This window comes from Pleurodeles waltl, chromosome 5 (genome assembly GCF_031143425.1).
Source record: "Pleurodeles waltl isolate 20211129_DDA chromosome 5, aPleWal1.hap1.20221129, whole genome shotgun sequence".
Lineage (NCBI taxonomy): Eukaryota > Metazoa > Chordata > Amphibia > Caudata > Salamandridae > Pleurodeles > Pleurodeles waltl.
This window is the reverse complement of record NC_090444.1, coordinates 383,361,815-383,385,981: the sequence shown is the minus strand read 5'-3', so window position 1 is coordinate 383,385,981 and position 24,167 is coordinate 383,361,815. Positions and strand designations below refer to the sequence as shown.

Sequence of the window (24,167 nt, the reverse complement as noted above, 5' to 3'; positions counted from 1 at the left end):
GTCTTTTCAATAAATGTATTGAAAACCATCCTGCAGCTTTTCTTTGGCCTATGTGTGCTTATGAGACTTTTTGCTAACGAGAAAAAAGGGGTCAGATTTGTCTACCACAACTTCCCTGAGATGTCACGGAGTGTCATGCGTCAGGCTGCCACAAATCACCTAAGCTTTCTAAGTTTGGGTGAGGTGCTGCTAGCATGCTGAAAGGGTCGGGTCGACAGCTGCTAAAACGTAGTCACCCACAAGCGGCGGTGCTGCCGCCCCAAATCCAGCAGTCTCCTTCAAATAACGAGAGTCCTACGACAATAGTTTAGGTTAAATGGTTCTTAGCCCTCTTGTCCTTTTTATCAATGCAAAATGTCAAAGGAATGACCCCTGACCATGGAAGCCTTAAAGCTCCACTAGTGAGTAACACAACTTTTGTGGACAAAACGTAGTGTATTGTACAATTTGGATGGAATACCGTTTGAAATATTGTACTGAATTGCAATGTGGAACTCTTGTTGGGAGAAATCAGGGTATTTTCTACCTCCTTCAAGTGGGTCCTACTGTAGGGGATTAGACATTATCTTCTGTATGGGAGAACATATTTAATCCGTGGGAGGAAATGGACACCATCTTGATGTGAGCACTGACTGCATTTGCAAGATGCCCAAGCACCAAATCCGCAGAAATAACCAGTTTTGGGATGGAGTACCCTAGAATACCCTTTGGTAGCCTGGCCAAGGCAGCAAGGCATTTCCCACCAAAGGTGTATGTGGTGCATATAAACAGCAAACCAATCAATAGTATTGTAAAAGAAATCAAAAACTTAAAACATATCAATTTAATAAAGTAAAACTGGTGCACACTTAGGAAAAATAAATGAAAAGATTTTTAAAAAGTATGGGGTAAAAATGATGAACTCGCTGAAGAATAGGGTCAAAGTTAGTTCAAATTCATTCACATTGGCATTAAAGTACAGTGTGAATGAGTTCAGAAAGTTGGACCACACATTCACTGATTAAAGTGGTGTGAAATCAAAATCGGCTTCATTGTTCTCTCTAGTTTTCTCTACTTTTTTCTTCTTTAGTATTTATGTTCCTCCAATACTTTGCCTATGTTTCTTAGGAAAAGGGGAATAGATAACATTCATCTATCTAAAAACAGACATTAATTATATCCAAATTACTTTGTTTTGCGTCTCTACTCAGAGGTAACAGGTGAATATTTGTTGGTAGATTTGACAAATTTGCTACAGGATCACTTCTTATTCATATAAATTAACAATACTGTTTATGTATAAATCTGACTATTACATTTACTTTCCGTTTAGAATAATAAAATGATACACTATAATTATCCAGAAAAACAAATGTTGACATGTATTACATACTTCTAGCTATAAATGTCATTTTCAACTATTTCTTCTGGTGTTTGATGCAAGTCTGCATCTCATCATGCTGATAATAATGGCTTATACAGTTTGCAGTCTCCATAAGTCCAATTTATCTGTCATCCTGGGGCACACAAACACATAAACACAATTTATATACACAGACCTACATATATATCTATATATAAGCATACATATACATATATTTACTCTAAAAAAACACAACTTGAAGTGTAGGTATAGTGAAGTGTTGAATTGATATAAAACTAACATTTAAAAACAAAACGAAACACTGAAAACCACTGACATTCACAAGTTATAGTCAGGGCCACTAGAATTATGTGATTGTGTGGCTATGTCAATTTTTTCATAATAATAGATTTGCCACATTTGACACATAGGCGGTCATTCCTGAGCGGGAACCGCCAGAAGACCGTACCGCGGTCAAAAGACCGCAGCGGTCATTCTGAGTTTCCCGCTGGGCTGGCGGGCGACCGCCAGAAGGCCGCCTGCCCGCCCAGCGGGAAACCCCCTTCCACGAGGATGCCGGCTCCCCCTCGGAGTCGAAGAAGTGCGACGGGTGCAGTTGCACCCGTCGCGATTTTCAGTGTCTGCCACGCAGACACTGAAAATCTATGTGGGGCCCTGTTAGGGGGCCCCTGCAGTGCCCATGCCAGTGGCATGGGCACTGCAGGGGCCGCCGTGGAGGATTCCCTGGGGCAGCGGGAAGCCGGCGGGAAACCGCCGGCTTCCCTTTTCTGACCGCGGCTTTACCGCCGCGGTCAGAATGCCCCCGGAAGCACCGCCAGCCTGTTGGCGGTGCTTCCTCCGTCACCTACCCTGGCGGTCATAGACCGCCAGGGTAGGAATGACCCCCATAATCCATTACCTGCTGCATAATCTGCTAACTTTAATAAAAATAAAAAATAAAGAAATTGTTTCTAGCTTAAAAGGTTCAAAAGTTACTAAAAATGCAGTGACACATTTTGCTGCACAGTGGATCGGTCGTTGCAAATGTGGACTGGTTACCTTTCTGTAGCTTACTGCTAAATTTGAGTGTTAAACTGGTACTGCAGAGGTGAGACTAATGCCCAGACAGTGTTAACAAGATTAAAAATGACAAAATAATGCTATAATACTATCACAAAATGTGCCGCATAATTTGCCTTTCTTAACACAAGTTACCCAACCCCACTGCCTAATGTGGCCCTCCTTTCCACATAATTCAAGTGGCCCTGGTCATAAGCTAATTACAACTTATACCAGCCATGCACCGCTAATAACCTTGTATATTACACCACTCATGATATTTTAAATAACATCATTGATGACATCACTAATGGCATTTCAAATGACATCACTGATATCACCACACACATATACATCATAGAGTTAGTGAGTGTACAATTGGGGCCAAAGTATGAAAATAGCCTAAGCCATAGAGGCCAGTGTGTTTGTGTATCTTGAAAGTTACATTGTGCACCATTTACAAAATCTCTAAAGTTTGGGATGCAAGTATTATTCTGTGTTTTTTGTAGTTTTATATAGTGCAAATCTGGCCCAAAGGCATTAGAGTGCTTTACATGAGCGCCAGATCACATTAAACAGAGCAGATGTTTTTGTCAGACACAGGGAAATTAAGTAATTTGTTAGAATCAGAGGATGTTGAGCCAACTCTAGGACTTTGATATGCTCATGTTAAACAAACTAAAGGGTGAGCGCACCTGATGTGTCTTGCAAAGGTATGTTTCAATGTAGGTTTTGGCTTAAAGAAAAAGCTTTTTCCCAAAATAAATTGGGAGAATGGACAAAGCTTCTGTGGACAATGGAGTACCCACCAGGAGGTATCTGTGCATGTACTTGTGTTAAATAGTATTAATACAGACACATTTGCGTAGCAAGGACATTTATAAGTTGTGGATGTTTATTTTCTGTACTTTGTAGAAGATTTAGAGGCAATGCATACTGAATATTTCAGAATGTAGGGGTGTCCCAATTACAGGGGGTTTATTTAATACTTGAGAGGTAAGCAGGGCTGTAATATTGTATGACACTGCACCCAACTAAGGAATATGTTTGGTGTCTTATACCAAACTACGGACAACTGCCAATGGGGGCTGGCAAAAGGTGTCTTTCCAGTTGCAAATTCTTACCTGTAAACACCTTGACATACAATTGTGGGTCATGTGTAAGTGGGTAATCCTGTTAAGGTGAATAAACAAATTGAACCGCAACAGGTGTACTGTGTTGAATTTCTTCAAGTCCACAAACCCTATAGGATGCTGTCACAATGAATGGATGATGTCATTATTGATGTTATCAATGCTGTAATTTGATAAGCATCAGTTTTCTCATAAATAATGTCATTTAACATGTCATGGGTGATGTAATATTTGAGGTCATAAGCAGTGCATGGCAAAGGCGCAAGCTACAGTTAGCTCAGTTAAGTACAACTTGCAAATTTCAGTAGGTTTTTTGTTTTTAAAATAATTTTCAAAATCAATTTAAACTTATTTTTTTCAGCGAATTTCTGTAAGCAAAGTTACCATAGTTAACTTTGACATTACTTTAAACTTTTTTCAGTGAATTTCTGAGTTCTATTACTCATATTCAGCCAAATGTTCTGCTGTTCAGGGGGCTGGCGAAGGGGCCCTATGCGCCACTCCCATAGCCACACAATCCCCGACTAACCACATCGTTTGACTGTATGCAGTTTGGGGATGCCAGCAAAGCATGGACTCTGGCCAGGCCCTGCATTCAACTCCGCTGCAAACCCCAACCGCTTCTGCGCACAGCTGTGCACAACAGTTGTTTGGATGCTGGCCCTACACCCAACCCTGTGAGGACCCCTTTACTTTGAAAGATTTTTTGCAGTCTTCACTCTCACTGTGAAAGCTTTTCTTAGTAAAGCTACCTCACAGGTGGGCCCACACAGGATCCCATGGGAGTACCACAGGACAAGTGGAATTACTTATTTTATTGTTTTAAATTTTGGTCCTAGGCATGGCTCTCTCTGGGTCCCCCAATGACTGCCTGTAGGAAAGTACCATCTTGCCTGGCATGTTACCCCCATATTTCACTGTATATATGTTGGTTTAGTCTATGTATCACTGGGACCCTGCCAGGCAGGGCCCCAGTGCTCATAAGTATGTGCCCTGTATGTGTTCACTGTGTGATGCCTAACTGTCTCACTGAGGCTCTGCTAACCAGAACCTCAGTGGTTATGCTCTCTCTGCTTTCCAAATTTGTCACTAACAGGCTAGTGACTAAATTTACCAATTCAAATTGGCATACTGGTACACCCATATAATTCCCTATTATATGGTACTGAGGTACCCAGGGTATTGGGGTTCCAGGAGATCCCTATGGGCTGCAGCATTTCTTTTGCCGCCCATAGGGAGCTCTGACAATTCTTACACAGGCCTGCCAGTGCAGCCTGAGTGAAATAACGTCCACGTTATTTCACAGCCATTTACCACTGCACTTAAGTAACTTATAAGTCACCTATATGTCTAACCTTCACCTGGTGAAGGTTGGGTGCAAAGTTACTTAGTGTGTGGGCACCCTGGCACTAGCCAAGGTGCCCCCACATCGTTCAGGGCAAATTCCCCGGACTTTGTGAGTGCGGGGACTCCATTACACGCGTGCACTGTACATAGGTCACTACCTATGTACAGCGTCACAATGGTAACTCCGAACATGACCATGTAACATGTCTAAGATCATGGAATTGTCACCCCAATGCCATTCTGGCATTGGAGGGACAATTCCATGATCCCCCGGGTCTCTAGCACAGAACCCGGGTACTGGCAAACTGCCTTTCCGGGGTCTCCACTGCAGCTGCTGCTGCTGCCAACCCCTCAGACAGATTTCTGCCCTCCTGGGGTCCAGGCAGCCCTGGCCCAGGAAGGCAGAACAAAGGACTTCCTCTGAGAGAGGGTGTAAAACCCTCTCCCTTTGGAAATAGTTGTGAGGGCTGGGGAGGAGTAGCCTCCGCCAGCCTCTGGAAATGCTTTGATGGGCACAGATGGTGCCCATCTCTGCATAAGCCAGTCTACACCGGTTCAGGAATCCCCCAGCCCTGCTCTGGCGTGAAACTGGACAAAGGAAAGGGGAGTGACCACTCCCCTGACCTGCACCTCCTAGGGGAGGTGCCCAGAGCTCCTCCAGTGTGTCCCAGACCTCTGCCATCTTGGAAACAGAGGTGTCTGTGGCACACTGGACTGCTCTGAGTGGCCAGTGCCAGCAGGTGATGTCAGAGGCTCCTTCTGATAGGCTCTTACCTCTCTTGGTAGCCAATACTCCTTCCTAGGTAGCCAAACCTCCTTTTCTGGCTATTTAGGGTCTCTGCTTTGGGGATCTCACCAGATAACGAATGCAAGAGCTCACCAGAGTTCCTGCGCATCTCCCTCTTCATCTTCTGCCAAAGGATCAACCACTGACTGCTCAGGACGCCTGCAAAACCGCAACAAAGTAGCAAGACGACTACTAGCAACCTTGTATCGCTTCATCCTGCCGGCTTTCTCGACTGTTTCCAGGTGGTGCATGCTCTGGCGGTAGCCTGCCTCCTCTCTGCACCAGGAGCTCTGAAGAAACCTCCCATGGGTCGACGGAATCTCCCCCCTGCAACCGCAGGCACCAAAAGACTGCATCAATGGTCCTCTGGGTCCCCTCTCAGCACAACGAGCGTGATCCCTGGAACTCAGCAACACTGTGCAAGTGACTCCCACAGTCCAGTGACTCTTCAGTCCAAGTTTGGTGGAGGTAAGTCCTTGCCTTCCCACGCTAGACTGCATTGCTGGGTACCATGTGATTTGCAGCTGCTCCGGCTCCTGTGCACTCTTCCAGGATTTCCTTCGTGCACAGCCAAGCCTGGGTCCCCGACACTCTAACCTGCAGTGCACAACCTTCTGAGTTGTCCTCCGGCGTCGTGGGACTCCCTTTTGTGACTTTGCGTGGACTCCGGTTCACTCTTCTTCCAAGTGCCTGTTCAGGTACTTCTGCGGGTGCTGTCTGCTTCTGTGAGGGCTCCTCGACTTGCTGGGCACCCCCTCTGTCTCCTCCTCCAAGTGGCGACATCCTGGTCTCTGCTGGGCCACAGCAGCACCCAAAAACCCTTACCGCGACCCTTGCAGCTAGCAAGGCTTGTTTGCGGTCTTTCTGCGTGGGAACACCTCTGCAAGCTTCATCGCGACGTGGGACATCCATCCTCCAAAGGGGAAGTTCCTACTCCTCTTCTTTCTTGCAGAACTCCAAGCTTCTTCCAACAGGTGGCAGCTTCCTTGCACCCTCAGCTGGCATTTCCTGGCCTCCTGCCCACTATCGACACTGTCGCGACTAATGGACTTGGTCCCCTTGTCTTACTCAGGTCCGGAAATCCACTGTTGTTGCATTGCTGGTGTTTGTTCTTCCTGCAGAATCCCCCTATCACGACTTCTGTGCTCTCTGGGGGTAGTAGGTGCACTTTACACCTACCTTTCAGGGTCTTGGGGTGGGCTATTTTTCTAACCCTCACTGTTTTTTTACAGTCCCAGCGACCCTCTACAAGCTCACATAGGTTTGGGGTCCATTCGTGGTTCGCATTCCACTTTTGGAGTATATGGTTTGTGTTGCCCCTATACCTATGTGTTCCTATTGCAATCTATTGTAACTTTACACTGCTTGCATTACTTTTCTTGCTATTACCTGCATAATTTTGGTTTGTGTACATATATTTTGTGTATATAACTTATCCTCATACTGAGGGTACTCATTGAGATACTTTTGGCATATTGTCATATAAATAAAGTACCTTTATTTTTTAGTACTTCTGTGTATTGTGTTTTCTTATGATATTGTGCATATGACACCAGTGGTATAGTAGGAGCTTTACATGTCTTCTAGTTCAGCCTAAGCTGCTTCGCCATAGCTACCTTCTATCAGCCTAAGCTGCTAGAAACACCTCTTCTATACTAATAAGGGATAACTGGACGTGGCACAAGGTGGAAGTACCTCTGGTACCCACTACAAGCCAGGCCAGCCTCCTACACTGCCTGTCAGCCAAGGTGTCCCTAGCCTGGCTGATGAGGGGTGAAACCCCGAAACCGGTCCCAGGATGCTTGTTTCCAGTCCAGGGAAGACCTGGCCTAGCAGTTCGGGCTGGACTGTTCCCATGGGGAACAGGGTCAAGACTGATTTGCATATGGCTGGGTCCAAACTGGAATGGCATGGGCAGCAAAAAAACGATGGATTTAGGCCCAGATCACTGTACTGGGGGTGAATGTTTGACAATGTTCAGCATTCCGTCCATCACTTTTTGTTTTTGCTTTTGCTTTGTCGCCCTAAGTGGGAAGGGTATGCCCAGACGTGGGTCCCGTGCTTCCCATGCCACTGGATTCAAGCTAGCCTGGCTGATGAGGGGTGAAACCCCGAAACCGGTCCCAGGATGCTTGTTTCCAGTCCAGGGAAGGCCTGGCCTAGCAGTTCGGGCTGGACTGTTCCCATGGGGAACAGGGTCAAGACTGATTTGCATATGGCTGGGTCCAAACTGGAATGGCATGGGCAGCAAAAAAACGATGGATTTAGGCCCAGATCACTGTACTGGGGGTGAATGTTTGACAATGTTCAGCATTCCGTCCATCACTTTTTGTTTTTGCTTTGTCGCCCTAAGTGGGAAGGGTATGCCCAGACGTGGGTCCCGTGCTTCGCATGCCACTGGATTCAAGCTAGCCTGGCTGATGAGGGGTGAAACCCCGAAACCGGTCCCAGGATGCTTGTTTCCAGTCCAGGGAAGACCTGGCCTAGCAGTTCGGGCTGGACTGTTCCCATGGGGAACAGGGTCAAGACTGATTTGCATATGGCTGGGTCCAAACTGGAATGGCATGGGCAGCAAAAAAACGATGGATTTAGGCCCAGATCACTGTACTGGGGGTGAATGTTTGACAATGTTCAGCATTCCGTCCATCACTTTTTGTTTTTGCTTTGTCGCCCTAAGTGGGAAGGGTATGCCCAGACGTGGGTCCCGTGCTTCCCATGCCACTGGATTCAAGCTAGCCTGGCTGATGAGGGGTGAAACCCCGAAACCGGTCCCAGGATGCTTGTTTCCAGTCCAGGGAAGACCTGGCCTAGCAGTTCGGGCTGGACTGTTCCCATGGGGAACAGGGTCAAGACTGATTTGCATATGGCTGGGTCCAAACTGGAATGGCATGGGCAGCAAAAAAACGATGGATTTAGGTCCAGATCACTGTACTGGGGGTGAATGTTTGACAATGTTCAGCATTCCGTCCATCACTTTTTGTTTTTGCTTTGTCGCCCTAAGTGGGAAGGGTATGCCCAGACGTGGGTCCCGTGCTTCCCATGCCACTGGATTCAAGCTAGCCTGGCTGATGAGGGGTGAAACCCCGAAACCGGTCCCAGGATGCTTGTTTCCAGTCCAGGGAAGACCTAGCCTAGCAGTTCGGGCTGGACTGTTCCCATGGGGAACAGGGTCAAGACTGATTTGCATATGGCTGGGTCCAAACTGGAATGGCATGGGCAGCAAAAAAACGATGGATTTAGGCCCAGATCACTGTACTGGGGGTGAATGTTTGACAATGTTCAGCATTCCGTCCATCACTTTTTGTTTTTTCTTATGATATTGTTCATATGACACCAGTGGTATAGTAGGAGCTTTACATGTCTCCTAGTTCAGCCTAAGCTGCTTTGCCATAGCTACCTTCTATCAGCCTAAGCTGCTAGAAACACCTCTTCTACACTAATAAGGGATAACTGGACCTGGCACAAGGTGTAAGTACCTCTGGTACCCACTACAAGCCAGGCCAGCCTCCTACATTGGTTGTGCAGTGGTGGTATAAGTACTTGTAACTACTTACCACTTTGTCATTGTGTACTTTTCATAAGAGAATAATATACAAAACAGTTCAGTGTATGTACACCTAACCAAAAGGTTTTGCTTTTCTCCTCTTAAACTTTTTTTTTATACGTTCTGAAAAGTACTCTAAAGCTTCTAAAAGTTTCTAGAAAGTTAGAAAAAGGTTTTTTTCTCTGTTCTTTAAAACATTCTGAAACCTTTTCTTCCTTCTCACTGTCTCTAAACCTTTTGCTATCATGTCTGTGGTAGACTCTACTCTTAAAATGGTCAATTCTACTTATGACAATTTAAATTACAAGAGCCTAAGGAGTCTCTGCTTAGATAGAGGTTTAGTGATAGGAAAGAACCCTACAAAAGAGTTTCTATATAACATGCTTATTGTGAATGATGAGTCCCTAGGAGGCACTTCAAATGAGAGGTTAATAGAAGGTTCCCATTCTGACTCAGGGGATCTCCTTGAGGGAGGTTGGGAGGGTTCTGTTCCAGATCTGCCCCTAGCAGGACACCTAGTAATGTTGGTAGTAATGGAGGTTCCCATCATAGTAGGGGAGTCTTTATTCCTGGAGGCCAAGTTATTAGGGTTCAGTCAGTTAGGGACAGATCTCCCTCTGTGGTTTCCAATTTATCTTCTGTGTCCAAGCATTCTCAACCCACCCACCCCGAAGACAACATGTTAGAAAGGGAACTCAAAAAGTTGAGGGTTGAAGAGACCAGACTGAAGCTTAAACAGCAACAGCTGGCCTTAGATAGGGAATCCCTAGACCTGGAGAAGGAGAGACAGAGATTGGGGTTTGGACCCCATGGTGGTAGCAGCAGTATTCCTGATAGTAATCCTGTTAGAGAGCATGATTCCAGGAATCTGCACAAGATAGTCCCGCCTTACAAGGAGGGAGATGATATCAACAAGTGGTTTGTTGCACTTGAGAGGGCCTGTATGGTACAGGGGGTCCCTCAAAGGCAGTGGGCTGCTATATTGTGGCTATCTTTCAATAGAAACGGTAGGGATAGGCTCCTTACTGTTAGAGAAAGTGATGCTAACAATTTTGCATTTTTGAAGGATGCACTCTTGGTTGGTTTTGGCTTAACCCCTGAACAATGCAGGATTAAGTTCAGAGACACCAGAAAAGAGTCCTCACAAGACTGGATAGACTTTGACGACTGTTCAGTGAAGGCCTTGGAAGGGTGGTTACATGGCAGTAACGTTTCTGACTATGAAAGCCTGTATAATCTAATTCTGAGAGAGCATATTCTGAATAACTGTGTGTCTGACTTGTTACACCAATATCTAGTGGACTCAGATCTGACCTCCCCCCAAGAAGTGGGAAAGAAGGCAGACAAATGGGTCAGAACAAGAGTGAACAGAAAAGTTCATACAGGGGGTGAAAAGGATGGCAAGAAGAAGGATGGTAACACTTCTGACAAGGGTAGGGACAAAAGTAAAACTGAGTCTTCATCAGACCACAAAAGTCCTCTGTTGGGGGTGGTGGGTCCAAATCCTCTTCCAATAATCAAGTTAAAAAGCCTTGGTGTTATTTGTGTAAAGTCAAAGGCCATTGGACAACTGATGCCAGTAGTCCAAAGAAAAACACCAAACCTCCCACTACCACAACCCCTATGCAAATTCTAGTGCCCCTAGTAATAGCAGTGGTGGTGGGAACAAACCTACTAATAGCCAACCCAAGGGAGTAGCTGGGCTCACTTTTGGTAATTTAGTTGGGGGTGGTCTTGTTAGGGAGACCACAGAGGCTGTGTTAGTCTCTGAAGGTGCCATTGATTTGGCCACCTTGGTTGCTTGTCCCCTTAATATGGATAAGTACAAGCAACCTCCCCTAATAAATGGTGTTGAGGTTCAGACCTACAGGGACACAGGTGCCAGTGTTACCATGATGATAGAGAAACTGATGCACCCTGAACAACATCTACTTTGTCAGCAGTACCAAGTGACAGACGTTCATAACAACACTCTTAGCCACCCCATGGCTGTTGTGAATCGCAACTGGTGGGGGGTTACTGGTCCAAAGAAAGTTGTGGTTGCCTCAGATTTACCTGTAGACTGTCTACTTGGGAACGATTTAGAGACATCAGCTTGGGCAGAAGTGGAGTTGGAGGCTCATGCAGCAATGCTGGGCATTCCTGGGCATATTTTTGCTTTGACAAGGGCTCAGGCCAAAAAGCAAAAAGGACAGGGTAACTTGGATCCTGGAACAATGGACCAAGTGCTCCCTAAAGCTAGGGGTAGCAAGGGTAAATCCCTACCCACTATCCCTCCCTCTACAGATGATTCTCCTTCTGAGGAAGAAGAATTTCCTCCCTGTGCAGAACCTTCACCAGGTGAGCTGGCAGCAGACACTGCTGAGCTTTTGGGTGGAGGGGGGCCTGCCAGGGAAGAGCTGAGTGTGGCACAGCAAACCTGTCCCACATTAGAGGGTCTCAGACAGCAAGCTGCCAAGCAGCAAAATGGGGATGTCAGTGACTCACATAGAGTTTACTGGGGGGACAACCTCTTGTACACAGAGGCAAGGGACCCAAAACCTGGAGCAGCCAGGAGATTGGTCATTCCCCTGCAGTACAGAGAGTTCCTCCTAACTCTGGCACATGACATTCCTTTGGCTGGGCATTTGGGCCAGATCAAAACATGGGAAAGGCTTGTCCCCCTGTTTCACTGGCCTAGGATGTCAGAGGACACTAAAGATTTTTGCAAGTCTTGTGTGACCTGCCAAGCCAGTGGCAAGACTGGTGGCACACCAACGGCTCCCTTATTCCACTACCTGTGTTTGGGGTTCCCTTTGAAAGGGTAGGGGTTGACATAGTTGGCCCCCTTGACCCTCCTACGGCTTCAGGCAATAGGTTTATCTTGGTGGTTGTGGACCATGCCACAAGATATCCTGAAGCAATTCCTCTAAGGACCACTACAGCTCCTGCAGTGGCAAAAGCCCTCCTGGGAATCTTTTCCAGGGTGGGTTTCCCAAAAGAGGTTGTATCAGACAGGGGTAGCAACTTTATGTCTGCATACTTGAAAGCTATGTGGAAGGAATGTGGTGTAACCTACAAATTCACCACTCCTTATCATCCACAGACTAATGGACTGGTAGAGAGGTTTAATAAAACTCTCAAAGTTATGATAATGGGACTCCCTGAAAAACTCAGGAGGAGATGGGATGTCCTGTTACCTTGCCTCCTTTTTGCTTACAGGGAGGTACCCCAGAAAGGAGTGGGCTTCAGCCCCTTTGAACTCCTCTTTGGACACACTGTAAGAGGTCCACTAACACTTGTGAAGGAGGGTTGTGAACAACCTTTAAAAGCTCCCAAACAAGACATAGTGGACTATGTACTTGGCCTAAGATCCAGAATGGCTGAGAACATGAAAAAGGCCAGTAAAAACCTTCAGGCCAGCCAAGAGCTCCACAAGCAATGGCATGACCAGAAGGCTGTTCTGATCCAGTACCAACCAGGACAGAAGGTGTGGGTATTAGAGCCTGTGGCCCCAAGAGCACTCCAAGACAAATGGAGTGGACCCCATCTAATTGTTGACAAAAGGGTGAGGCTACCTATCTGGTAGACCAGGGCACTGCCAGGAGTCCCCTTAGGGTGATTCATGTCAACCGCCTAAAACCCTACTATGACAGGGCTGATCTCACCCTGCTCATGGCAACAGATGAAGGACAGGAAGAAGAGAGTGACCCTCTCACTGATCTCTTCTCATCCACTGAAGAGGATGCTTTAGTGGAGGGAGTAGTTTTAGCAGATTGTCTGACTGCAGAACAGAAAGACAACTGCATAAATCTCCTTGGACAATTTTCTGAACTCTTTTCAACTGTGCCAGGCACCACATCTTGGTGTGAACACACAATTGATACTGGAGACAGGTTGCCTGTCAAAAGTAAAATCTATAGACAGCCTGACCATGTCAGGGACTGCATAAAACAAGAGGTTCAGAAAATGCTTGATCTAGGAGTGGTTGAACCTTCTGAAAGCCCATGGGAGAGTCCTGTGGTGCTTGTACCAAAGCCTCACTCAAAAGATGGAAAAAGGGAGATGAGGTTTTGTGTAGACTACAGAGGTCTCAATCAGGTAACAAAAACTGATGCTCAACCTATACCCAGGGCAGATGAGCTCATAGATACACCGGCATCTGCCAAGTATCTAAGCACCTTTGATTTGACTGCAGGGTATTCGCAGATCAAATTGGCTGAGGATGCTAAACCTAAAACTGCATTTTCAACTATAGGAGGGCACTACCAATTTACAGTGATGCCCTTTGGTTTGAAGAATGCACCTGCCACTTTTCAGAGGTTGGTGAACACAGTCCTGCAACGGTTGGAGGCTTTTAGTGCAGCATATCTAGATGATATAGCTGTCTTTAGCTCCACCTGGGATGAGCACCTGGTCCACCTTTGGAAAGTTTTGGAGTCCCTGAAAAAGGCAGGCCTCACTATCAAGGCCTCAAAGTGCCAGATAGGGCAGGGAAAGGTGGTTTATCTGGGTCACCTGGTAGGTGGAGAACAGATTGCACCACTTCAGGGGAAAATCCAAACAATCATGGATTGGGTTCCCCCTACAACACAGACCCAGGTGAGAGCCTTCTTAGGCCTCACTGGGTATTACAGGAGATTCATTAAAAACTATGGCTCCATAGCAGCCCCTCTTAATGATCTCACAAGTAAAAAGATGCCTAAAAAGGTATTATGGACAGCTAGATGTCAGAAAGCTTTTGAGGAGCTAAAACAGGCCATGTGCTCTGCACCTGTCCTAAAAAGCCCATTTTACTCCAAGAAATGAATTGTTCAAACTGATGCATCTGAATTAGGGGTATGGGCAGTCTTATCAAAACTGAATTCTGAGGGCCAGGATCAACCAGTTGCTTTTATCAGCAGAAGGTTGACCCCTAGAGAAAAGCGTTGGTCTGCCATTGAGAGGGAGGCCTTTGCTGTGGTCTGGGCACTGAAAAAGTTGAGGCCATACCTGTTTGGTACTAACTTTATTGTTCAGACAGACCACAAACCTCTACTTTGGCTAAAACAAATGAAAGGTGAAAATCCTAAATTGTTGAGGTGGTCCATATCTCTACAGGGAATGGACTATACAGTGGAACAAAGACCTGGGAGTACCCACTCCAATGTAGATGGACTCTCCAGATATTTCCACTTAGACAATGAAGACTCATCAGGTCATGGCTAGTCTTATTGTCCTTCGTTTGGGGGGGGGGGGGTTGTGTAGGAAAGTACCATCTTATCTGGCATGTTACCCCCATATTTCACTGTATATATGTTGTTTTAGTCAATGTGTCACTGGGACCCTGCCAGGCAGGGCCCCAGTGCTCATAAGTATGTGCCCTGTATGTGTTCCCTGTGTGATGCCTAACTGTCTCACTGAGGCTCTGCTGACCAGAACCTCAGTGGTTATGCTCTCTCTGCTTTCCAAATTTGTCACTAACAGGCTAGTGACTAAATTCAAATTGGCATACTGGTACACCCATGTAAATCCCTAGTATATGGTACTGAGGTACCCAGGGTATTGGGGTTGCGGGAGATCCCTATGGGCTGCAGCATTTCTTTTGCCACCCATAGGGAGCTCTGAAAATTCTTACACAGGCCTGCCAGTGCAGCCTGAGTGAAATAACGTCCACGTTATTTCACAGCCATTTACCACTGCGCTTAAGTAACTTATAAGTCACCTATATGTCTAACCTTCACCTTGTGAAGGTTGGGTGCAAAGTTACTTAGTGTGTGGGCACCCTGGCACTAGCCAAGGTGCCCCCACATCGTTCAGGGCAAATTCCCCGGACTTTGGGAGTGCGGGGACACCATTACACGCGTGCACTGTACATAGGTCACTACCTATGTACAGCGTCACAATGGTAACTCCGAACATGGCCATGTAACATGTCTAAGATCATGGGATTGTCACCCCAATGCCATCCTGGCATTGGGGGGACAATTCCATGATCCCCCGGGTCTCTAGCACAGAACCCGGGTACTGCCAAACTGCCTTTCCGGGGTCTCCACTGCAGCTGCTGCTGCTGCCAACCCCTCAGACAGGTTTCTGCCCTCCTGGGGTCCAGGCAGCCCTGGCCCAGGAAGGCAGAACAAAGGACTTCCTCTGAGAGAGGGTGTTACAACTTCTCCCTTTGGAAATAGGTGTGAGGGCTGGGGAGGAGTAGACTCCCCCAGCCTCTGGAAATGCTTTGATGGGCACAGATGGTGCCCATCTCTGCATAAGCCAGTCTACCCTGGTTCAGGGATCCCCCAGCCCTGCTCTGGCGCGATACTGGACAAAGGAAAGGGGAGTGACCACTCCCCTGACCTGCACCTCCCAGGGGAGGTGCCCAGAGCTCCTCCAGTGTGTCCCAGACCTCTGCCATCTTGGAAACAGAGGTGTCTGTGGCACACTGGACTGCTCTGAGTGGCCAGTGCCAGCAGGTGACGTCAGAGGCTTCTTCTGATAGGCTCTTACCTCTCTTGGTAGCCAATCCTCCTTCCTAGGTAGCCAAACCTCCTTTTCTGGCTATTTAGGGTCTCTGCTTTGGGGATCTCACCAGATAACGAATGCAAGAGCTCACCAGAGTTCCCCTGCATCTCCCTCTTCATCTTCTGCCAAAGGATCGACCGCTGACTGCTCAGGACGCCTGCAAAACCGAAACCGCAACAAAGTAGCAAGACGACTACTAGCAACCTTGTATTGCTTCATCCTGCCAGCTTTCTCGACTGTTTCTAGGTGGTGCATGCTCTGGGGGTAGCCTGCCTCCTCTTTGCACCAGGAGCTCTGAAGAAATCTCCCGTGGATGAACGGAATCTTCCCCCTGCAACCGCAGGCACCAAAAGACTGCATCACCGGTCCTCTGGGTCCCCTCTCAGCACGACGAGCGTGGTCCCTGGAACTCAGCAACTCTGTCCAAGTGACTCCCACAGTCCAGTGTCTCTTCAGTGCAAGTTTGGTGGAGGTAAGTCCTTGCCTCCCCACGCTAGACTGCATTGCTGGGTACCATGTGATTTGCAGCTGCTCCAGCTCCTGTGCACTCTTCCAGGATTTCCTTCGTGCACAGCCAAGCCTGGGTCCCGACACTCTAACCTGCAGTGCACAACCTTCTGAGTTGTCCTCCGGCGTCGTGGGACTCCCTTTTGTGACTTTGCGTGGACTCCGATTCACTCTTCTTCCAAGTGCCTGTTCAGGTACGTTTGCGGGTGCTGCCTGCTTCTGTGAGGGCTCCCTGACTTGCTGGGCGCCCCCTCTGCCTCTTCCTCCAAGTGGTGACATCCTGGTCCCTCCTGGGCCACAGCAGCACCCAAAAACCCTTACTGCGACCCTTGCAGCTCGCAAGGCTTGTTTGCAGTCTTTCTGCGTGGGAACACCTTTGCAAGCTTCATCGCGACGTGGGACATCCATCCTCCAAAGGGGAAGTTCCTAGTCCTCTTCTTTCTTGCAGAACTCCAAGCTTCTTCCAACAGGTGGCAGCTTCCTTGTACCCTCAGCTGGCATTTCCTGGGCGCCTGCCCACTCTCGACACTGTCGCGACTATTGGACTTGGTCCCCTTGTCTTACAGGTACTCAGGTCCGGAAATCCACTGTTGTTGCATTGCTGGTGTTTGTTCTTCCTGCAGAATAAAACCCTTTCACGACTTCTGTGCTCTCTGGGGGTAGTAGATGCACTTTACACCTATCTTTCAGGGTCTTGGGGTGGGCTATTTTTCCAACCCTCACTGTTTTCTTACAGTCCCAGCGACCCTCTACAAGCTCACATAGGTTTTGGGTCTATTCGTGGTTCGCATTCCACTTTTGGAGTATATGGTTTGTGTTGCCCCTATACCTATGTGCTCCTATTGTAATCTATTGTAACTTTACACTGCTTGCATTACTTTTCTTGCTATTTCCTGAATAATTTTGGTTTGTGTACATATATCTTGTGTATATAACTTATCCTCATACTGAGGGTACTCACTGAGATACTTTTGGCATATTGTCATAAAAATAAAGTACCTTTATTTTTAGTACTTCTGTGTATTGTGTTTTCTTATGATATTGTGCATATGACACCAGTGGTATAGTAGGAGCTTTACATGTCTTCTAGTTCAGCCTAAGCTGCTTCGCCATAGCTACCTTCTATCAGCCTAAGCTGCTAGAAACACCTCTTCTATACTAATAAGGGATAACTGGACGTGGCACAAGGTGGAAGTACCTCTGGTACCCACTACAAGCCAGGCCAGCCTCCTACACTGCCTGTCAGCCAAGGTGTCCCTACCCTTCCCACTTATACCAATGTTTTAAAGGTTTCTCAGGACAAGGGAACCTAAATCCTGTAATCGTGCCAAAACATTTTTTTCTGACTTGCAGTCAACCAGTCAGTTTGCTCAGTACCAGGACTGGACCTGCAGTAAGGAAATGGCTTACAATAAAAGAGGCTCTGTTGGTTTATTTGAAGTCTTTGTTTTGGTACTGCAGGACTAACACGGGAACAATCATCCAGATATAACTAATTTTGTAACTACTTCAAGCCCAATTTGAGCACCTCTTTAAAGGTTAATTTTTCAAAAATGGCTCAACAGATTTACACCAAATTGCAATGCTTTCTGAATAAAGTACTAACTTTCTGCCAAATCTGATGTAATTCTGTTCAGCTCTGTCTTCCTTATCGGAGAGCAAAGTTTCCTAAGAGAAGTATCATGTGAATCAATGTTGTGGGACCAAACCCACTCTCTTTTTCTTGGCCTCTGTTTGATAGATTGCAGCAAAACGTTTCAAGAAGGTGCTGAGGTATCTAAACTTTTCTTTTTTTAGGAAGATTTGTCTAACAACATTAAAGTTGTTAGAAAAAAAAAACACTCTTTCGAAAAAAAACTCTGAGCTAACTAGAAATACACAGTGGTAACTGCCACTGTGTAATATATACATATTCACACACCACCACACCCCCACCCACACACACACATTACACAATGGCAGTCACCACCACATAGTTATACTTAGGACTTAGTTATCATAGGAAATTGTTTTTATTTTTTGCAAATAACATTGGCACTGATTGACAAATCTTCACAAAACTTTTTTTTAAAAACATATTTCCTCCTGGAAATTTCAGGGAGATCCGTCAAGGGTGGGGCTGACAAAAAAGGGGGATCCCAAACATAAGGATAGTTGAGCAGTGATACATAAAAACGGCTGAATGGATTTACACCAATTGTGGCAGAAATATAGTTCTTTACCAAGAAAGTGTGCTTTTTGTAACTTTGTGTAAATGTGTTTACTATGTTTTGAAAATCTAAGCTTCAAAATGTATTTACCTGGATGGGGGGTATGCATGAGACTCGCAGCATTCCTGCAGGAATGGCACTTCAAAAACAGATCAATTCAATGGCCTGAGGGAGCTTTTTCCTGTCAGCGACATTGCTCTGGCAAGACGTCTAAGCTCTAGCAGGCTCACTGGGAAATGAGCTCACTGCTCACTGAGCAATAATGTTGCTGCCGCCATTACAGGACTTGGTCCCTGTGTCCTGAAAATCAAAAATAATATAAGGTATAGGGGGCAGGGTAGGGTGTACCTGACTGTCTGGACCATGTGGGAGGTGGGGTCCCAGAAGTACAACCCCACACCCCCCGGGGTCAGGTAAAAAAAATGCCTAGCCTATGGGCCAGGTATATGCCTTGTTTTGGCCGATCTAAGACTGATGAGTTCACTGGGGAATCTATACTCTGTAGAAATCTCAGTTCCTGACTATTAGGTTTTGCAATCGCTTTGCTAAACCAAAAAGATGTTCCTGGCCTGCAAGACTTAATTATTCATCTGGGGATTCAAGTGACAAGGAGCTTCAAAGATTTATTGCAAATGCCAATCTGTGACCACTAACAGGATGATTCTATGGCCAAATGCTCTAACTTTGTTCTTGAGAACATACTCAAACTATGGCTGCCAACATTAGTCCATTTCTTCCAAGTATAAATCTGAAGTCAGAAGAAAAATCAATTTCAGAAACTGCATTTTAAAGTTGATCCAAGTGTGATTAGAGGTATAACAAAGAAAATTGTATGTTATCACCAAGACTGAGAGTCACATTTAATGATTGTAGCCGGCAGGTAGGTACATAAGGCTTCGCAGATGAAATGGGGATTCTTGGTTTCTGTAGGGTAAGCCAAATCCGATTGCATATTCTGTATTTTATACGTTTTTACATTTCCCTAATTTCTTGTTTGCTCCAGAAACGAGCTATTATGTTCCATCTGTAAACAAAAATGGATGGTCCTAAATAACTAACGAACATAAAATATCTTCTAAAATATATTTTAAAAATCTGGTTGTTGGGGTCAGAGTTGTAACTGTCCACCTCACACAACGGCAACATGTAGTTTCAGTGTCTGACAGCCTTTATCTGAATTAGGTCAGACATATATTTAGAGGAGTCATAAATGCTTACAACCAAATAAAAAATATGTTCAATTTCACTATGTTATGAATACACTGAGGTGATGCCATTCATACGTTTAGAGCAATAATATGTAAAATACAAGCAATACAAACCTTGTGTACATCTTTAACTCTTGGGGGTAAATTATCTCGGATCCTGCGCATAGCTTGAAGTGGAGGTTCGTTGAAGTATGGGGGTTCGCCATCTATCATTTCTATCACCATTATACCAAGTGACCAAATATCCACCTGCAATATACAAACAAAAATATTCAGAAAACGTTCTTACTAAAAATAAACCATGTATAGGGAAAATAATACTAATACAGCGCACATTAGCAAATTATGTTTAAATAATACTCGGCATACTAGAAAATAATACTGCGAAGGCAGGTTTGCTAAAATGGTAATATGGTGAAACCTTAACACTTAATCAGAAACTCACAACAGTGTTTCCATGGCTTAATACAAGAGCATAAATTATGTTATCATGGAAAAGTTATTTACCTTTGCCAATAGTTTTTCTGGTGGATACTTTATCTGCCTGCAGATTCATGACCTCTTCAAATCACAGGAGCCAGAGTGCTTCTGGAATCTTTTAGTAGTTCTTCAATCAACAAGCAACAGTGCCACAGTTATATCAATGGAACCATAACCATGGAACCATAACGTTTCCACCTTGGCACCCTGACTTCAGTGCCTTGTCATTTTTTGTGCCCTCTAAGGCAATGAAGAGACAGAAAAATACATCATTTTGTGACAGTGCAATGCAACAACCTAACTTGGAATTTTTATTTTTTTTGCTTAAAACATCTTTCAGAATAGGAAAGTGGGTGGGATAGGTGAGGAATATGTAGACAGAGTATTCCTCATAAAGATTTTTGTAGAAAGTAAGTCATTTTTTCTTCTAACTTCCATTTTCAGATTCGTCTCGAACTGATTGCAAGGCAGTACCTCACTAGAAGGTGGGTCTGAACTATGGTTGTTCAAGAAAATCCAGCAGCACTGTATTGTGAAAAGGCCATCCTTTCTCACCTGTGATTGGAGAAAATAATGTTTGTCAAAGGTGTGAGTAAGCTGTGTCGCCTCCAGATACATCGTAGCCAAGGGGATATCCCTGGGAAAAGCTGACATAGAAGACATTGCCCTGATTAGATGGGATCATATTTCCTCAGGCAGCTCGATCTTTGCAAGGACGTAAAACATATTGATGCACAAAGACATCCAGCGGAATGAGGCTGCCTTGCCCTTCTTGCTGCCTGCGTAAACCCACAAAGAACTAGTCCTCAAATTTGGCCTCCTTAGTGTGGTTGATTTATACCTAACCACTTTTTAGACTTCAGCCTTTGTAATCTCTCCTCCGACTTGCACAGATGCAGAGGGGTCACCCCCTTTGGAAACAAGGCAGCTCTGGTTTAAGCAACCAACTTGTTTGGGAAAAAATCATGTCTATGGAGGATATATGCTCAGTGCTTGCAACTCATATGCTTGTCTCTAGGAAGTAATTTGTACAAAAAAACATTTTTAAATCTAAATAATCTTAATTGCCAACTATACTCACATGCTTGTCTCTATGAAGTAATTTTTACAAGAAAACCATTTTTAAATTTAAATAATGTTAATTGCCGACTATGAAGGGGCTCAGATGGAGAACACTTCAAAAAAATGAATATAAAGTTACAATCCCAAATGGTTTAGGCTTAAACAAATGTGTCAGTCTCTTCACAAATATTATCAAGATGGGAGACTTAAAAATAAAAGGCTGGTCTGGAAGTCAAAGAAATACTGACATCTCTGCATTGTAGCCCTTGGTGGTGCCCACCTCACAACCCTGCTGAGCTAATGGGAGTGCAAACTGAAGGACCTCTGATGGGCAAGTCTTCAAGAGTCCACATTGTTCAGTGCACCAGGCAAAAATCTATCCCACCTTTCATAAAAATGATGGATTAAACCCAGATCTGTGATTGGGGGATGAATGTTTGCATTGTTCAGCATTCCACTCATCATCTGTTCTTTTTAAAAAGTGGGCATTTCTCTGCTTTCACTGCTGTGTGCCTGACAACCTGTCTCCAATACAAGTCTGGTCTGGACTGTGTGACAGCTACATGTGTGAATTCTCCCCAGATACCCACAACACAGGACACTCAACAGCATTTGCATTCATCTGCATACTGATGGGTCTTCCTGGGCAGGGAGGATAGAAAGGGCTTTCACTTACACTTCAAATGGTAGCACCCTGAATCTCACAGAACAAGCTGATTACCACAACGGATAGTCTGGAGCCAGGTCTGGAATGAAAGGGGAACCTGTGCACTTCAGAGAAATCCTTTGAAGTTATCTGCCACATCAAAGGCACTTTTGGGTATAAGTACTGCGGCTCTACCACTCTGAAATCAGTACACTACTGTACCTGAAAGAAACACTGCTAGAGTAAAGGTTGCTGTGCTGGAAGCATTGCCACTTTGATGTGCCTGACTATTCCCAGGAACTGCAGTCCTGTTTTGCTGAGCTGCCCTGCTGCCTGAAGACCTCTGCCCTGCCAAAAGGTACTAAGGACTACACCCAGAGTGACTCCAAGGGCTTGACTCTGTTCTCCCTGAGATCTCAGGCACATCAAAGATCTTGTTGCCTACCTCTGGATTTTTCCCCTGCATCTGGGGAACTGCAATGCTGCCCACCCGATTGGCTCTGGTTCAGGGGGCCGTGTTTCCCCTTAGCAAAACCCCACTGATTAAGTCCTGCTGCAGTGGCCATTCGATGTGGAATTTTTGCCTAGAAGCTGTGCACTATATTCAAGTGATAAAAAGGCAAAGGGAGGGGACGTCCCTATAACCCCCCTGGAACAGGGACAAAATGAAGTACAACAAAGGAGGAATCCAGAAGGAAAAAATGTGTACACAACTATCCAAGCGAAAACCACAATTTCTCACTGGAACTTAATTTCTTTTAATATAATCAAAATAATTAAATCATAGTGTCAACGAATTACCTGTGCAACTAAAAAGACTAACACACCAGATAAAATCAAAATATATACAAATCTTATGCATAAAGCACCACACACAACGAATACATTCGGGCACCTTAATATATAAAGCAAAAGGCTGCTTAAACCATCCGGTGGCAAGCAGTAACAGAAACAGATAGTGACAGTTGTCCAAGGGGAGTATCTGGCCTCAGTGAGAGAAACCAATCACTGGAAAAAAGTCAGATACAATCCTCAAGTTATAAATCCAATAATTCAGAAATTTCATTGGTCACTCCTTTGAGATAACAGTCGACGCGTTTCGGCCTTACAAAATCCGGCCTCTTCAGGACAATGGAAAAGGTGCCTTGCGGCAGAAGATGCAAATATGCATCAACTAAATGCTCGGTTAGAAACAACTGTAAACTCGAGTGCTGCTCTTAGTAAGCGGCAAACCGGCATAGTCAATTCCCGGGAACCTGCTTATAACTATATTCAAGTGATAGCAGAGTGCAGAGGATAACATCAGCACCTGTCCCCGAGTGCTGCAACCCCTCCCCTACTGATTGCTGGGGTGACAAGAATGTGAAGGACAGCTCTGACATCATTGCTGCATCAGCCGCACCTGGCTGAGCCGAACAACTTATCGTAATACCAGCACCACAGCGGGAACGCCGTACCTTAAGACTACTCCCCCCACATCCTTGAAGGTACTTTGTGTTAGGGGCGACCGGACCAGAGCAGTCCTCACTACTACGCTGCACTCCTCGCAGCAGCACACCTTTGATTGCCTTGGTGTGCGGTTAGACCTGAGCGGTCTTAGTGGCTGTGCCACATTCCTTTTTTCTGCTGGGTGTCCATACAATCCTTGTGTGGCAGGCTCAAGAGGCCTCCATGTTTTGTTTCCGCACTCCTCGCAGCCATACTTGTGCCCCTCTAAAGAGACTCATTACAAGCCAAATGCTCTATAGAGGACAGCACAACCGAACCCAAGCAGTATCATAATTGCCTAATAGAAGTGCAGCGGCTTCTAGAATTACTTTAATATACATGCCTTAAAACAGTCTTATATTTGAAAGCACAGCTTTGATCTACTTGAAATTGATTATCTTCTGATTGGAATTCTGTTGTGTTGGTCTTATTTTACTCAGATAAATATTATCTATTTTTCTAAACCTGTGTATAGTCTTTGGGGGGGGGGGGGGGGGGGGGGGTGTGTGTGTGTGTGTGTGTGTGTGTGTGTGTGTGTGTGTGTGTGTGTGTGTGTGTGTGTGTGTGTGTGTGTGTGTGTGTGTGTGTGTGTGTGTGTGTGTGTGTGTGTGTGTGTGTGTGTGTGTGTGTGTGTGTGTGTGTGTGTGTGTGTGTGTGTGTGTGTGTGTGTGTGTGTGTGTGTGTGTGTGTGTGTGTGTGTGTGTGTGTGTGTGTGTGTGTGTGTGTGTGTATATATCTGATTTACCCTGACTCTTGGGCAGGGTGCATGCCCCCACTGCCAACTAGAGGCCAAATTTCTAACAAGCTGCTCAGCCTAATGCCTAAATAAGTGGCCGTTGTAACTGTCATGGGAATCAGACTTGTCGTTTGGAAATTG

At 45.5% G+C, this 24,167-nt stretch overlaps 1 protein-coding gene across 5 annotated transcripts in view; it reads right to left on the bottom strand.

Annotated features, from left to right (window-relative positions):
* Positions 1-24,167, bottom strand: part of PAK5 (p21 (RAC1) activated kinase 5) — an 864,076-nt gene that overhangs the window by 27,151 nt on the left and 812,758 nt on the right. For all 5 annotated transcript variants that reach the window (XM_069234132.1, XM_069234136.1, XM_069234134.1 and 2 more), the window contains one exon: positions 19,729-19,863. In XM_069234132.1, the coding sequence (XP_069090233.1) occupies positions 19,729-19,863 (135 nt within the window). The remainder of the gene's footprint in view (positions 1-19,728; positions 19,864-24,167) is intronic.